The 17,591-nt window shown below is 28.3% G+C and overlaps 3 protein-coding genes across 3 annotated transcripts; 1 reads left to right on the top strand and 2 right to left on the bottom strand.

Annotated features, from left to right (window-relative positions):
* Positions 1-6,957: 6,957 nt before the first annotated feature.
* LOC106333027 (F-box/WD repeat-containing protein sel-10) lies at positions 6,958-8,360 on the top strand. Its single transcript, XM_013771514.1, has one exon. The coding sequence runs from the start codon at positions 7,054-7,056 to the stop codon at positions 8,314-8,316; it is 1,263 nt and encodes a 420-aa protein (XP_013626968.1). The 5' UTR covers positions 6,958-7,053; the 3' UTR covers positions 8,317-8,360.
* Positions 8,361-10,309: 1,949 nt separating this feature from the next.
* LOC106332349 (ribosomal RNA small subunit methyltransferase G) lies at positions 10,310-12,355 on the bottom strand. The gene is made up of 7 exons (XM_013770819.1): positions 12,034-12,355; positions 11,718-11,901; positions 11,535-11,644; positions 11,309-11,387; positions 11,154-11,221; positions 11,006-11,072; positions 10,310-10,556 (listed from the first exon to the last, which is right to left on the bottom strand). Exons 1-7 carry the CDS (start codon positions 12,274-12,276, stop codon positions 10,444-10,446), a joined length of 864 nt encoding a protein of 287 aa, XP_013626273.1. The 5' UTR covers positions 12,277-12,355; the 3' UTR covers positions 10,310-10,443.
* A 2,915-nt stretch (positions 12,356-15,270) lies between these two features.
* Positions 15,271-16,359, bottom strand: LOC106332801 (the record flags this gene model as incomplete). The annotated part of the gene is given in 3 exon segments (XM_013771293.1): positions 15,271-15,476; positions 15,581-15,702; positions 16,095-16,359. Coding segments are annotated over 3 exon segments (474 nt in total). The 3' UTR covers positions 15,271-15,386.
* Positions 16,360-17,591: the final 1,232 nt, after the last annotated feature.

Genomic DNA, 17,591 nt, shown 5'->3' with positions numbered 1-17,591 from the left:
TGTCCTCATTTTTGTATTTTAAAGTCGTTTAAAAAAAATATATAATATATAAGGTTTCTTCATTTTTGTAATTTAATGTCATTTTAAAAAATTCCAAATATAACATATAAGAAAATTTTAATTTTTTTATTATATGGTTAATGTGATTGTTTTTTTTTAATAATATAAAATGAAACAAAATGAAGAAAGATGCAAAAATTGTTATCAAATCTTTATTATTCATAATCATTAATTGCCATATATATGTAAATCATATTAGGTAATTTTGTAGCTTTTATTTAGGGAAAGAATACACACTTCCTATATTTGAGGTTAATATAATGTTCTCTAGTGGACATTAAACAAATTATGACATAAAAATCTTATTTTTTTCCTCGAACACATTCTTGAAAAAGTGAACAGTATTGTTTTCACAGTTGAATTATTTTCACTTTTATCTTACATATGGTTTTGAAAGCTTTCAAAACAACCATCGAACTGATACATGTCATTTTAATGTTTTTTAATCGTATACTTAAGGAAAACTTACATTTTTGTAATTTAAAGTCGTTTTAAAAAAATTCAAAATATAACATATAAGAAAAAATCGAACATATAAGAAAAATATAACATATAAGGTGTCCTCATTTTTATTTTTTAAAGTCGTTTTTAAAAAAAAAAATATAACATATAAGGTTTCCTTATTTTTGTAATTTAAAGTCATTTTAAAAAATTCAAAATATAACATATAAGAAAAAATCTAATTTTTTTACTATATGGTTAATGTGATTGTTTATTTTTTTAATAATACAAAATTAAACAAAAATGAAGAAGGATGCAAAAATTGTTATCAAATCTTTATTATTCATAATCTTTAATTGTCATATATATGTAAATCATTTTAGGTAATTCCGTACCTTTTATTTATGGAAAGAATACACACTTCTTATATTTTAGGTTAATATAATGTTCTCTAGTGGACATTAAACAAATTATGACATAAAAACCTTATTTTTTTTCTCGAATACATTCTTGAAAAAAATGAACAGTATTGTTTCCACAATTAAATTATTTTGACTTTTATCTTCCATATGGTTTTGAAACCTTTCAAATCAACCATCGAATTGATATATGTCATTTTAATGTTTTTAGTCGTATATTTAAGGAAAACTTACATTTTTGTAATTTAAAATTGTTTTAAAAAATTTCAAAATATAACGTATAAGAAAATTCTAATATATAAGAAAAATATAACATATAAGGTGTCCTTATTTTTTGTATTTTAAAATCGTTTTAAAAAAAATAACATATAAGGTTTTCTCATTTTGGTAATTTAAAGTCATTTTAAAATATTCAAAATATAACATATAAGAAAAAATATAATTTTTTATTATATGGTTAATGTGATTGTTTAATTTTTTTTAATAATATAAATTTAAACAAAAATGAAGAAGGATGCAAAAATTGTTATCAAATCTTTATTATTCATAATCATTAATTGCTATTTATATGTAAATCATATTAGGTAACTCTGTAACTTTTATTTAAGGAAAGAATACATACTTCTAATATTTTTGGTTAATATAATGTTCTCTAGTGTTATATAATTATGGAATAATGTGACACCATTAGATTAAACTATATTTTATATTAGATGCTATAGAATTCTTTGAAATTGAATTTAGAAGGCATTTAGAATGCCACCTAGGATTTGGGGTTTTTTTAATTAATATAAAATTAAGATTCTAATTTTTCAAATGATTCCCAATTAATATATAGGGGATACCAATATGCTTATAATTTTGTTTATTTAAAAAAATGAAATATGACCTTATATTTATCCTCGTATTGCAAGAATATCTACACTTTTAATCTATTTTCTACGACCCATCTATATTGCTCATCCGTTTAGTAATTAATGATCCATCTGTAATTCATATAAAACATGTCTAATCCAAAAAGTATTTCTCTCTTAATTAATCACAAATTCTTCATTTTGTTAGAATATTCTCTAACCAAACTTACAATAATTCTCTAACCGGATTATTTTCTAACCAATTTTTACAATAACCGTCGATTTATCATAAATATTATATATTACAAATTGAACAAATACCTGTACGAACGTATGTGTTTGCAATCATTACATGTTTGTGTTGTAAAAAAATTCATATATGTTTATTCTATAAAAATAACATTCATATATGTTTATTCTATAAAAATAACACTGTGTGGATTTACGGTCAAGCTCTAGTTGTTTATTAAAACTAATGAATCAACCTAAAATCATGGAGAACATGGCAAATAAGCAAATTCACGTCTCAAATAATAGTATAGATTTTACTTCATGTGTTTTTATATGTATTTTAAATTTTGAAGAGTTCAAGATGAAATAATTACTTGTTATGAATAATTCTACTATTTATTTTAATTAATCATTAATATCAATAGTATAATTTCTTATAAACTTGAACATCTAATACATATCATTTTATATGAATAATCCAAAAATCCATTAAATATATTTTACGAATGATATCAATATTAGTAATCAGAATTTCAAATCTATACAAATATTTTATGAAATAAATTCATCTAAAATTTTGTTATGTAGATCAATTGAAAGATACTTTTGAAGAATATGAAAAATCTCCATAAATAAATAATTATTAATTATCTATATGTTGATACTTTATAAATAATAGTTGTTCTCATCTTTACATTATTGATTTATAGCAATTTTACTATCTGTTTATTTTTAAGCCCAAAACTCACTAATAGCTTTTTAAGCTTTTGTCTTCTAAACTCACTAATAACTTCTTTTAGGAAATCTTTCTTTTAGAAAAAAATCTCTAAAATAAATTACAAAGAATTTTTTAGATGTGTATGATATCTTCTTAACTTTGTAAATTTATTTTCCCAATTCATGAATGCTTTCATAAATGTGTAAATAGACTTCTTAATATAACTCAGACGGATATCTAGAAAGTTTTTCTCAAATGTAGTTGACATCTTTTTGAATTTGATTTATATACATATTTAAGAAAATATTACTCAATATATAACATCTTTTAAAATTTATGAATATTCTTTAAAATATGTATAATATTGTTATAAAAAAATTAGATATAATATTCAGAAAGGCCTTTCAAAAATATTTTAGCAAGATTTTGAACATATTTAAGAATATCTTACTAAATATACATATAAATAAAATTTAGTGAAATATTCGTAAATATATTTTGATGAATGTCTTCTTGAATACACATTTAAGAATGTATTTTTAAATACACATATGAAAGTTTTCCTAAATTTTATGAAAATATTATATATATATATATATATATATATATATATATAATATTATTTGAGAAGTCAGTTTTCTATGTGTCGCTCTCACGTTAACTCTCACGATGGTTGATTACACTGATACCCTTGGTGAGTTAAAAATATTACGTTTACATACTATTATTTATTTTTTATTCAGTTTCTTTTTAAAAAAATTTCAAATAACATATATAATAAAAAGGAAATATCTATAGAGTTTAAAAAGTAAATTTAAAAACGAAAATATAAGTATATATAATAGAGATTTCACAAAAAAGGAAAGTTCAAAAATAGTAACATTCCATTAAAAATAAATAACAGAAAATATAATTTTGAAGCAATAAAATAGTTTCTTTATATCTATATTTTCTTATATGAAAATATATATTTGTATATAATGTGAATACCAAAGCAAATCAAATAATCTCTATAATATTATTTGAGAAGCCAGTTTCCTATGTGTCGCGCTCACGTTAACTCTCACGACGGTTGATTACACTGATACCTTTAGTGAATTAAAAATATTACATTTAAATACTATTATTAATTTTTTATTCAGTTTCCTTTTTAAAATTTTCCAAATAACATATATAATAAAAAGAAATATTTATAGAGTTTAAAAAGCAAATTTAAAAACGAAAATATATGTATATATAATAGAGATTTTATTAAAAAGGAAAGTTCAAAAATAGTAATATTCCATTAAACATATTTATAATTAACAGAAAATATAATTTTCAAGTAATAAAATAGTTTCTTTATATCTATATTTTCTTATATGAAAATATATATTTGTATATAATGTGAATACCAAAGCAAATCAAATAATTACATAATATTTTAAAATAGCATAACACTATATACTTTAACGAGTGAGATATATTATATTTTTCATTATTAAAATTATATGTTTTCTTAATATATAATTTGCTTTTAAATTTTTTATGTTTGTAGAACTTAATATATAATCAAGATACAAAATCAAATTTAAAATTATTTAAAATAAATTTCAATTTACCGTTCAATAAATCTAAGGCATAAAATTATTTAGAATTTATAAAATATTTCAATTATTGTAAATATTGATATATGTTCATGAATTTCCAAAAATGTATGAGTTATTTATGTAAGTACTTATATATATACATGAGACTTTAGAGTATTATCTTTATATTAATTTATGTAATTTGGAATCAGACACTTTAGTTTATTTTTTATTTTATTCTAGGCACAATCTATCTTAAGGTATACATAATTTTCCTAAAATATATTTACATATTTAATATAACAACCAACCTAAATGCAAATAAGAAAATTAATGAAAATTTTAATATATTTAGAATAAAATATTTAATAGTTGAATTCAGAAAAATAGATGCAATCGAATATACTCAAATGATAACTAAATTGACTGTAAACAAAATCGACTAGATATAACATATCTAAAATAATATGTCTAACTAAAGTAATGTAATATTATTAATATTAATCATGCACAAAAATTATAAATTAATTTAAAATTTAAAATAAATAGCAATCAATTATTATAATATATTAATTTTATAAAAATTTATATCCGTGCATGAGCTATAAATATTTAATTGTTATTGGTATAAATATTTCGTTGACAAAATGTATTTTTTATATAGTGTAATTCATAATAAGGAAAGTTCAAAAAACAGTCTTGATTTTAAAGTAAAGAAATAATCTTCTTTTTAAATAAATAATTTTAAACAACATAATATATATTTTGAAAGTATTAAGCATTTTATTTAAATCAATCATTTCTCAAATTATTACAAAATAATTTAAATAACATAAACTAAGATATCTTTAATGAATAAAATTTAATATAATCTTTCTTTTTTTATGTTCCCTTTTATATTTTTCAAATAAAATATATGATAAATAAAATATTTATAAAACTTAAAACGAAATATTTTTTATATTTAATGTGATTTCATAAAAATGAAAGTTTAGAAAAGTAATATTGATATTAATGTAAAGTAAAGAGTTATTATTCCTTTTTAGAATGTATCAGTTATGTTTTTATGAAATTTTGTACCTATCATCACTTTATTTTTGTAATTCTATTTTTTGAAAATTAACATATACCAAACTACTAAATCCTATAAAATTAACATAGTCGTGGGGATATTTACAAATTACAGATAGCCAATTCATAAATATATATACACATCTAAGATGAAAACCAAACTAATGCAATGAATACAATAAATATAATTTGGTTGAATTAGATAGAAATAGTTATACTAAATTTGATGGAATACATGTAACACAATATACCCACAAATGAGTAACTAGACCAATCCAATTTTTTTACACAAAGTCAAACATTAAATAAAAAATAATATATTTTTATTTATAGTAATATTATTATACATATAAATTGTAGGCAACTCAAAATATTATTAACTTAATACGAAATTCTCAAATAATATTATACATATATTAACCAACTATTACAATTAAGTATCACTGTTATATTTATTTATGGAAATTTGAATCAATCAACACTTTAGTTTACTTTTACTGTTTGATTCTTAAAACAACATATATTAAATTATACAAAATCTTACTAGAATATATATACAAATCTAAGACAAAAATCAAACTACATGAAAACAAAAAAAAAGTAATCAAAATTTTAATATGTATAATAAAAGTATCTTAGTTGAATCAAAAAAGTAAATGTTATCTAATATATCTAAATAATAACCAAACAGTCGAGATATTATATATCCAAAATTATACGTCTAATTAAAATAATATAATGCTATTTAAAATAAACCATGTATGTTTATTACAATATAAATAACAGAATAATTAAAAATTTAAAATAAATTATTAATAAATTATTATAATATATTTATTTTATAAATATTTATACCCGTGCATGAGCACTGGAAAATCATCTAGTATATATATATTTATCAATATCTTACTAAATTTTAAAAAGATATTATACTTATTTAGAAAGTCTTCATAAACCCAAATTCATGATATATGTATATATATATATATATATATACATTCAAAAGAGTTTTTTAAATTGTTTTGAGAAAAAAAGAGAGTTTGAAAAAAAGAATAGCAAAAAAAGGTTTTCTGAAAAAAAGTTTTCCAACAAAAAAAAAGCTGAAAAAAAGAATTTCGTGAATTTTTTTGAAAAGAAAATTTTCAATCCTTAAACAGAAATATATATATATATATATATATATCTTTTTATCTTTTTAAAGAAACTTATTTTGGTGATTTTAGCCATTTATATTAAATGCTAGCTCGTAAACAAAAACTTGTATTTTCCTTTGTATTTTCCTTTTTTTGCTATTCGAGACCATTTTCTCTCTTTTTTTTTTTACCACATCTACTGTAAGATCATATTCATATTCGCGTCTAAGAAAATAGCAGGTGTCAGACAAGTCACAACGCATGGAGCACATCCCAACTCTAGTCTCTAGCTTGTAAATAATACTATAGGGTCATACTTTTAACTTTTTTTCTCCACTTTTTGTGAGAAAGGAATCTACCAAACAAGATTGTGCAAATATATATAGAACATTTAAAATATATATTGCATCCTACTCACCCTCCCGTCACATTATTCTTTTCGTTTTCTTATTTGCTCACAATTGTAAAGGGTCCAAATTGATAAGTATTAAGAATAGTCCAAGTCTTGGAGCCAATTGTTGTTTCCACGACTACTTTCCCCCAAACTGTATCCTTTCTATGCACCAATCTTCTTTTTTCCTCTGTATAAAAACTCTACAAACTTTGGTAAGTTGTTCAATAAATCAATTCAAATATTCCTTCATAAGAAACAATATGATACGGTGCCACGGAACTCAAGAAGAAGGAGATTGGTCTCATGAAGATCATCAAATATCTATTTCGCAGGCACTTCATCAATGTATCGCTACTCTTGTCGGTCACACATCCTCTTACATTTCATCTCTAACCCTTGCAGGAAAGAGACTTTACACAGGCTCCAGCGATGGAGCTGTAAGATTGTGGAATGCAAGCACGTTGGAAACATTAGCCGAAGCGTCAAGCAACGGCGATGTGATAACAGGAGAAAGAGGAGACGGAGGAGCAGTGAAGTCATTGGTAATATTGGCTGATAAACTCTTCACAGCACACCAAGATCAGAAGATACGTGTCTGGAAGATAAAAGACGTCGTTGAAGAGGCAGAAGCCAGTAATAAAAAGTACATGCATTTAGCAACGATGCCAACGATGAGTGACCGTTTGGCAAAGTGTTTGATGCCTAACAACCAAGTCCAAATAAGGAGGCACAAGAAAGCTTCTTGGGTTCACCATGTAGACGCGGTTTCGGGTTTAGCGTTATCAAGAGATGGAGCACTACTCTATTCTGTCTCATGGGACCGGACGCTCAAGATCTGGCGAACCACCGATTTTAAATGCCTAGAGTCCATTACAAACGCCCACGACGATGCAATCAATGCTGTTGAGCTGTCCGAGAATGGAGATATATACACAGGGTCTTCTGACCGGAAAATTAAAGTGTGGAGGAAGAACCTCGATGAGGAGAAAAAGAAAAAGAAGAAACATTATTTGGTTGCAACATTGTCAGACCATGATTCGGGTATTAACGCGTTGGCGTTAAGCAGTTACAATCTGTTGTATTCGGGTGGATCTGACGGATCAATATTGGTGTGGGAAAGAGACCACGAAGGTGGACACGTTGCTGTTGCTGGAGTGCTAAGAGGTCACACAGAGTCTGTTCTTTGCCTTGCGGTTGTTTCAGACATAGTCTGTAGTGGCTCTGCAGATAAGACAGTGAGGCTGTGGAAATGTTCTTCGGAGGATTATTCGTGCCTGGCTGTGTTGGAGGGGCACAGAGGACCAGTTAAATGCTTAACCGGAGCCATACGTGATTCCGGTACACAATCAGAGGCTTCTTATCACATTTACAGTGGAGGACTTGACTCTCAAGTTAAGGTTTGGGAGATTTTGGAACCAGCCTTATAAAAAGTTTTAAAATAAATTAAGTTGGATGGGATACAAAATATGTGGCTGATGTTAGTAATTTGTTTCCTCTGTTAATATATGTTGATCCGTTTTCTTGATGAGTTTATGTTTTGGGATAATAAATGAATGTGTGGAATGTGTGAGATGAGTATGTTACTTGAATAAAAGAACAGAGCTTCTATTAAACCATAAACTCGAGTTGACTGCGAGTCCCCTGTTTCCAGTACATGTTTAAAAAATCTAATTCTTAGCAATTTGGTCTCACCAGAATCTAATCAAACCAAGTAGCTATAAAATCTTTGCTAAAGAAGTCTATTATATTAGTGCAATAGCATATAAAATTATCCAAAAGGGGACAAGTAGATTGTCTATTCGGTATTGTTTATAGCGAGACAAATTACGGGAAAAGACATAACTTCATGGTATTAGCTTTAAACATCTTTTTGATTTTTTTGTTTGCTCCAATTTTATCATGTACACAATATTGTAAGTAGATTTAAAACGAATATAGATTTTGCTCTATATATATCTTTATTAAAGTGACAAACTTAGATAGAAATGTAAATATTTCATGAATAATTTTATTTTTGTGCAGAAAAATAAAAGGAAAGTAAAAGCTTAATTTAGAATACCAAAATCAAAAGATTATTAGATTAATATTTTTTCCGTTTCATTTTAATTGTCATTGTAAAGTTTAACATTTATTTTCATTTAAATGTCCTTTTATGTTTTCAATACATTTATTTGATAGTTTTCCAATTTTACCCTTATTCTTTTAATTTATTAATTAACATAATCAAATAATACTGTGTATTAATTATGTGTATTAATTAAGGTATAACATAAATGTTTTTTTTTTAAATATATGTAAAAAATTTAGAACAAGGAATAAAATGAAACGAAAGGAGGATCATAGAGATGCAAGAGGAAACTTGCACAAGGAACTCCAAAAATTGTTCGCACATATAGAAGCGCTTAGATGGTTTTTCCTTGTCAACAGTACAAAACAAAACATCATAACCCCATTCGGATAACCAAAATTGTTTACATCTCTATTTAAATATATTTACATTAACTGCTTTTACTTTGAACGGCTTACATTAACTGCTCATACAAACCACAACATCATAAAACCATTCAAAACAAAATTGTTTACATCTCTATTTGAATATATTTTTGTGTAATCGATAAATGCAGTGCGGATTTGTCAGCAAGGAATGCCCATTGTCGATATTTTGTGCTCTCTTTTATGAGCACTTGTGTTCTTTATGATAATGTATTGGTTTAATCAATAAATAAAGTTCGTTATGTAACAAAATTGGATTTTATGTCGGATACCTAACTTCAATACCCAATCCTATCCACTAAAAAGCCAAAAAAAAGTTTACTGGACAACAGAGTATATAATTACGAGCAAGGAAACGAATACAAAGAAGCAACAAAAAAAGCACATGTCTACATAGTGGGGATCTGATGTCATACAATATATATCCTATTCTCATTTGGTTTCAACATTGTGGGTTCTTTTAATATTCTCCAAATTTTGACGTGATTAAATAAAACTAGACACGGATAAGTTAGGTATCTAAGTCATATTGCCAAATGCCATTTTCAACATTATTGTTTCTCTTATTATAATAGGTAATATACCTTTTTACTTCCAGTTGCATACACATTAACAAGCAGAGCAGTCACAAAGAGATGAGAGATTGTAAATAATTTGCTGGCTTTTGATTTGGACTTAGCACTAACATGTTTCAACCCCTCAAATTCAAAACAAACATATATAACAGTTGTTACAGTTCTATAGGCTAACAAATTCGGTAGTTAAGAAATGTTATGTTATATAATAGGTCATGGTCCCATGAGCATGTGACAAACTAGTTTTTCTACTAATGCTTGGTCACCTTTGTTGTAACAGGGAATTTGGACTGAACTCTCGAACAAATAGCATCATTTTATATGGAAATAATGTAAAAGAATCAGTACTATTATTTTAAGAAAAGAGTATGTTTTTTTCAGTCAGAGGCCATGTCTACATAACTGAAACTCCAAAGGAAGTTTTATAAATATTGCTTTTCAGATTGTTTTACAAATCAAGGTTAAAAAGAAAGTGATGAGACATCTTTACAAAGGTAATTTAGAAGGAGTACCTGCTTCACGTGGATACTTTTGTGGGGTGGAATGATCTTTACGACAGATAACAGTTGTTCGTTGTCCATATGGGCTATGTGAATCCACTACATATTGTCACACAAAAAAAAATCTTTCTAAACAAGCAGATATAAAAAAACAAAATATCTTTAATCTTTAAAAGATATATAATATATCCGTAATTCTGTTGAAAGTTCTCCTGGTAATACCAAAATCTTATCAAAATGCCAAGTTCCTGTCTCAAGAAACACTTTGTTTCTACTAATTCATCACAAATCATATCATCCCGACATAAATTTCTATTTAAATCTAAATCATTAGGCTAACATTAAGAGTACAAGTTCGATTATTTTTTTACCATATGGTATCAGCGTTGGCAAGATAACAAGGTTTTCTCTTGTGTAGGTATCATTTTTGCATTTTCGCTAAAGTTTAAAACTGTATTTAGTCTTTGATATATTATAATGAGAGATGGTTAGGTGTATTCGGATAAACTTGCGACTTGTGAGCATATAGAGGCCAAAAGAAAACACACCTGGACTAATTTGTAATATGGAACCACCCAACATGCGAACCGCATTTTCTGCATTTTCAACTTCCTCCTGTTTATAAATTATTCCATGAAGCATTTAGGTTATAAGGAAATCAATCTACAAAGGAAAACACTTAATGAGAAGTCTGACCTTAGGGTCATGACCCTTAGCAGCCACAAACAATCCACCAATCCGAACCAGAGGAAGACAATATTCAGCTGAAAATTTATGACAAACAACTCAAAACCACTTTGACCAATTAATAAGCAGCTACTTTTCTACTTGAAAAGTTGTGACAAACGTACCTAAGACTCTCATCTCCGCGACAGCTCTTGCAATAGCCACATCAAACTTCTCTCTGTACATAACATCGTGCCCACAACTCTGTTCTACAACAAAAGTTGGTCAATATAATTCATAATCCACCTTACCAGCTATTGTGTCACAAAAGCATAATACAAATATAACAACGTGACAATAATGCTTATTGCAGAAACTCATCATAAATATAAAAGAGGGATAAAACTATACCTCTGCTCTGCCCCTTACGATTTTAACATTTGTAAGCCCGGTGACAGCAACGACGTGCTCCAAGAAAACGCAACGCTTATTTATAGACTCCAGTAGAGTAACTCTCCAATCTGAATACAAAGAAGTTGGCTTTTTCAATTAATCTAGAAATACAACATAATCATGTTTGAGCTTAAAGAGCACCTGGACAAGCAATTGCTAGAACCAACCCAGGAAGGCCTGCACCACTTCCAACATCAATTAAACTGATTTGTTCATTGGACTGCAAGTTGTAACAAGTCTTTATAGGAGGCAATATCGCAAGAGAATCTTCAATATGCCTCTCCATGACTTCATCAGCTTCTTTAGTTGCCGTAAGATTCATTTTCTGCACATTTCACCAATTCAAGCCCACAAACAAAACTTTAATCCCAATTGAAATAGAGACAAAACCCAACTAGCTAATTCCAGCAAAATCGTAGCTTCGTTTTGTATTAGAGAGAGAGCGAAAGCGAAAGACCTGGTTCCATCGAAGAAGGGTATCGACGTAGAGTTGGATTTGGTTTTGCTGGGTGGAACCGAGGCTTTTGAAACATGACGTTGTCGTGCTTACGGAGACATCGGCGTGGGTGTTGGAGTGAAATCTAGTGCGGAAAAAGGTGTTCGATTTTGCGCCTGGAAAGTGTTTGGTAAAATGTCTCAGAGAAAGAACACGTGAGACGCATGGTCTCCTTATTACACTCTTCCAAGGATAGCAATGCATTTTTTTCTTTTGGTGTTTTCCGACAAAAACTTGCGGGATGGATCACTTATGTATCAATTTGAAACCCAACTAGGGAGATTTGACTGGAAAATTCATTGAAAAGGTCATTCTTTTCTTTTTTCATGAAAATAAGCCCAAAACACACACACACAAATGGGAAGTCAATCCATTATTCATGAGTTACAATTTCCAGAGCTAGGACCTCAGGTACTCGGATCGGTTCTGGATAGGACCTTTCGGTTTCAGATATATAGATTATAGAGAAATTGTATCCAAATAGTATTTAGTAGAATTTTGGTTCGGATTCGGATTGGTTAGGCTGGTTCCGAATGGGTTTAGATAGGCAATTTAAACCCAAGATATTATATTTTCTATTTTATTTAAAAAAATATAGGTAATTACAACAAAGTTGAAGTAGTCTAGTGGTCCAGCCCATGCTCTGCTTTCCAACCCATGTTTAACTCTCAAAAGATACAAATTATGTGTGTTTTAAACATAGAATTCGGTTTAAACGAGTATCAGATCGGTTCTGGATAAAAACTAAACCCGATATCCATGGTTATTTAAACAATGTACATCAGCTAAAATAATAACGAAATAGAGGCGAACCGGTTCGGGTATTCGATTCCGGTTAAATGTCGCAACCCTAATTACAAATCAATGACAAAAATATAATGTGTGTTGTTAACCCAATTAACTGATTAATTTAGCCAAATCGATAAGCATGCAAACCAACACGTGTAACAGTGAGATGGAATAGAGAAAATCAAGCAATGACTAATCAGATTAACCGTCTCATCTCTGTCGAACCTTGGTGATCCACCATTGAGCTATCTTTCTGCATAATCGTCGGTGTCTCCCCATTGATTCAACATGCAACTTACTTGAATGAAGATCTGATACACCATGGATTTTACATGTTTTTATCCATGGTGTATATAGGTGTTTTAGGAACTATTTATTATGTTTTGGAATTTTTTTAGAATATTTACAGGTTCAAGAGTGTTTTGGAGATATATGGACCTTGGTGATCCACTATTTAGCTCTCTTTCTACATAATCGTCGGTGTCTCCCAGTTATTTTAACATGCAGCTTACTTGAATGAAGATCACAACAGCTCTAGCCACACCGATGAAGAGAAACTCATCCATATCATAACCAAGAGGCCCTAACCACAATAAAATGAGGGACGAAAAGATATTACTCTATCACATAGGACGGTTTGAGGTCGGAATGTACAAGAAATTGGATTGAAAGCCACTGAAATCTTAACTAATCATATAAATAGTGGGACACTTTTAGGTGTCCACGTCGGTAGACTTCTTTCTATTGTGGGTCTTAAATATTTAATTCGCACATTGTAATTTTTGACTTTCTGTCTTCTTCTTTTTTCACATATAATACCTGAATATCTATGTAACCATTGACACTCAATGGGATCATATCAACGATGGAGAGGAACAGTTGAAAGGAACGAAAAGACAAAGAGGAAGGGAGGGGGAGAAGACGCGCCTCCGACACCATGAACCAACGCCGGAGCTACTAGGAGCCGGTGAAGCCTTTAACTGTTCGAGAGAGTTTTATTTTTAGCGAATATCAAATCATTAACATACCAATTAGTTTATTGTTTGCTTGCCATCTTAACATTAGTCAGTGAAGCCTATAACGATGGAGCCTTTAATCATTTTTATTGTTGTCCTATCTTAACTTGGATCTTAATCACCTAATAGAAAATGTATATATTGATGAGTTCTCCTCGTTTTACTGGTTAAAAGCTTGATTAGTTACTTAGTGTTCTTGAGTTTGAGTCATTGCTTGTTACTTGAATCCAATTCATTGCAATTTGATTGCTTATATCTGTATTTCCATTGTTCGAAGTCTTTAAGAATTGGATTGACACTTTAGGTATTACATCGATATGTAAGATTGAACTTATTTCATATCAGCAACACCATGGAGCATCACCAAATTTGATAGGTTCAATGGTCTGTTACGTTACGGAACAGATGCTCATCCATATTGAAAATAGGTGATCAAAAGTACATAATCCTACGAGTGGTTTTTTCATAAGGCTTTAATCCTATGTTTTATATTATAACATTCTATTATTTTGGATTTTAAGCACTAGTAACACTTGTTGTACAAAGTGTTTTTGAGTAATTTAACATAATATTTAAAAAATGCATAGTGTATCTTTGAATACAAAGAAGTCTCTTCAAATACAACAAGAATTTTTTCTACAACCGGTTTAGATTTCTCTTTTCTTTTGTAACGTCTATAGCATGAAACTGAATTTAATGGTCAACATGTAATGCTGGAGTTATCCCACAAGCAACATAGAAACGAAAATAGAAAACATGTTAAGACCAAAAAGAGAGAAAAGAAAATATGCGATGATCAAAATATTCAACTCACAAACCATCTTATAGATCTATTCAATTTGTAAACGTTTTAGAATTATAAATATTTTTCTTCAGTTTTAAAATTCGTATGTTTTAAAGAGTTACGCATATTAATAAAACATTAAAATAGGACTCTAATATATATATATATCATTTTAAAATTATAAAATTTAATATTTTTTTAATTGAAATGTACACTTTATTACTATTAAATGATAAAAGCTGCCTAAAAAAATTGTTTCATAACTTATACTTCCTCTGTTTCATTATAAGTGTCGTTTTAGATTTCGGCACACGGATTAAAAAAACAATTAATTTTGTACATCTCCTATAAAAAAATACTATTACTTATACACCTAACCATATTTCAAACAATAAAAAAATAAATTTTAATTGAAAATCGAAAACGACACTTATTTTGTAACAAAAATTTTTTTTAAAACGACATTTAATATGAAATGGAGATATTATATTTATGAAACAGAAGGAGTGATAAATGATCGGCTCAAAGCATCAAACGCTTGATGCTTTCGTTCTTTGATTGTAACTCTTTCTCAGACGAAATTTGTTATTTTATCCTGCAACTAGAGTCTTCGGTCAAATAAATGAATGATTGCGTCCAAATTTATCACTTTAATTTCACACATTACAAGGGACCAGCTTTTGTCAAAGGTTCTTTTGAATGTTCCCCAAAGTTTTAGACTTTCTTCAGCTTGAACCTCCTTCCGCTATGCTTTTAAGAGAAGGCTGCCATGATCTTGAGATTCTTAGTGGTCTTTCTTTCTCTTGCTTTTTCATCTGCAGCCATAGACAGCTTTCATTCAAGTTAAAGCCAATTCTCACCAAGAAGTCATCCACCGAACTATAATTAAAAATATCAATATTAAAAAGTCATATATTACCTGATCTTCATTGTCAAGCTTGTTCGAGCTAAATGCTTTCACCATCGCTACCTTATCTTCCGACATCTTACCTTCTTTCTTCGACTTGGAACATTTCTTCGCCATTAAGCCTTTCATAACCTCTGAAATTTACCCAACAAGTTTCAAAATTGTAGATTAGGCCCCATCCAGAAAAGCATCCAACATATGTTGGACAGGCTACCAATGCATTCACACAAGACTCTTGACTCAGTAATCGTATACATTACAATTGTTCTGATACAATCTAATTACAACATACTTTTTTTTTGCTTAAAAATTACAGCAGACTTAACAGGAATAAAGTTTGATCTAAAGTCTGGAAAGGACCAATAAATAGTTTCAGAGGTTACATGAGACTAAAAGAGAGTAACATATATATACAAAACCCCTAGTCTTTTTATTTTTGAGTTAAGACTTGAGCAAAGTTCTACTACAACTATGAGATAGAGTTGAATATGAAATCGAATACAACAATATAAAGTTTGGAGTGTACCTTTGGTGGTGATGAGTCTGTAGACGTGGCCAAGAACAAGCGTCTCTGTGGGACGGAGGAGTTTAATCCTGGTGAGCCGAAGAGGTCCTCCATGACCGGGAGAGGCAGAGAGAGCGGTGGTGGAGATGAGAAGAGCAACACAATGGCCAGGATTCATCTTCATCACATAGCTAGCAGAAACTGGACAGCTTAGCATTTCTTCTTTACCATTTGGGTGTTGTATCACGATTCTGGTAGTGTCCACCGCTTGACAGTTTCCCATTTTCTGGTAGGAAAAAAGCTTTTAATTTAAAGTAAGAGCTAATTGAGTTTGAGAAATGGAAAATGAAGAGATAACTAAAGCAAAGGCACGAGAAGATTGAGAAAAAGAACAGTCTTTATAACAGTTAGAATCTGTCACGAGAGAGAATGAGTGCGGTCTTTGGCGGTGGAGTCCAAATAATTACTGTCACCGCAGGCCAAATGAGTATTCCGGTTTACGACGACCATCACGCCCAACAAAAATAAATAACTGTTTCCTTTGTTTCACCTTTTTTTTGGGGGGGAATTGTTTTATTAAGTTATGATTTCAGATTTTATTTTATTTTATTCTAAATAACCTTTTTAAATTTCTGTATGAAAATCAAATGTTTTTAATATATTTGACCATCTATAACTACATTTATTGTTATTTTTATGCAAAACAAAATATATTAACTAAAGTTAGTTTATTAAATATTAAGTAAATTAAATATTCAATAAATGAGATGTAAAAATCTTTAAAAATAATTATTTTGAAACAAAAAAGTATAGGTTAATCTTTATTACACTAATTAGTAGTACAATGTATGTTTGTAAATATTATTCTAAATCTTTCTTGTATCATTTTCAAATAAATATGAACTTTTCGCATTTTAAAAATATATTATGCTATTTATTTGATTATACATTATTCCATAAATCAGACAAGATAAAATACATAATTATTTATAAGAATGCAATTATAGATTTAATTTTAGTTTTTATGTTATACAAGGAGTTTTATTAAATGCAGATATATCAAGTTTATAGAAGAATCTAGACTAATTCTTAAAAGAGAAAGTAACTAATATATAGACTCATTTCCGAGAACATAAATGGTCATAAATAAAAACATATAGGTTCCGAATGGTAAATGCAGTTCAAGCGGTGCAGATCAAACAGATCATGTGGAAGAAGTGCAGATCAAACATATCATGCAGGAGAGATGCATATCAAACGAATTTTGCATGCATATCAAGTAGATCAAATAATTATTATAATTTTGAATGATAAGAATAGTTCAAAAGAAAATTATATGTCTAAATAATAAAAATTACAGTAAAATATATCAAAACAACATAATATAGAAATATAATACATAAACAACAATAAATCTTGCACTAAAATTATGGTACTGAAATTTTAAAAATCAAAATATGAAAAAATTAAAATTTAATGAAATATATATATATCTTCCACTACTGTACATATTTAAAT

The sequence above is a fragment of the Brassica oleracea genome, chromosome C3 (assembly GCF_000695525.1).
Source record: "Brassica oleracea var. oleracea cultivar TO1000 chromosome C3, BOL, whole genome shotgun sequence".
In the NCBI taxonomy this organism is placed as follows: domain Eukaryota; kingdom Viridiplantae; phylum Streptophyta; class Magnoliopsida; order Brassicales; family Brassicaceae; genus Brassica; species Brassica oleracea.
The sequence above is the reverse complement of the archived record's forward strand: the minus strand, read 5'-3'. Positions and strand labels throughout refer to the sequence as shown.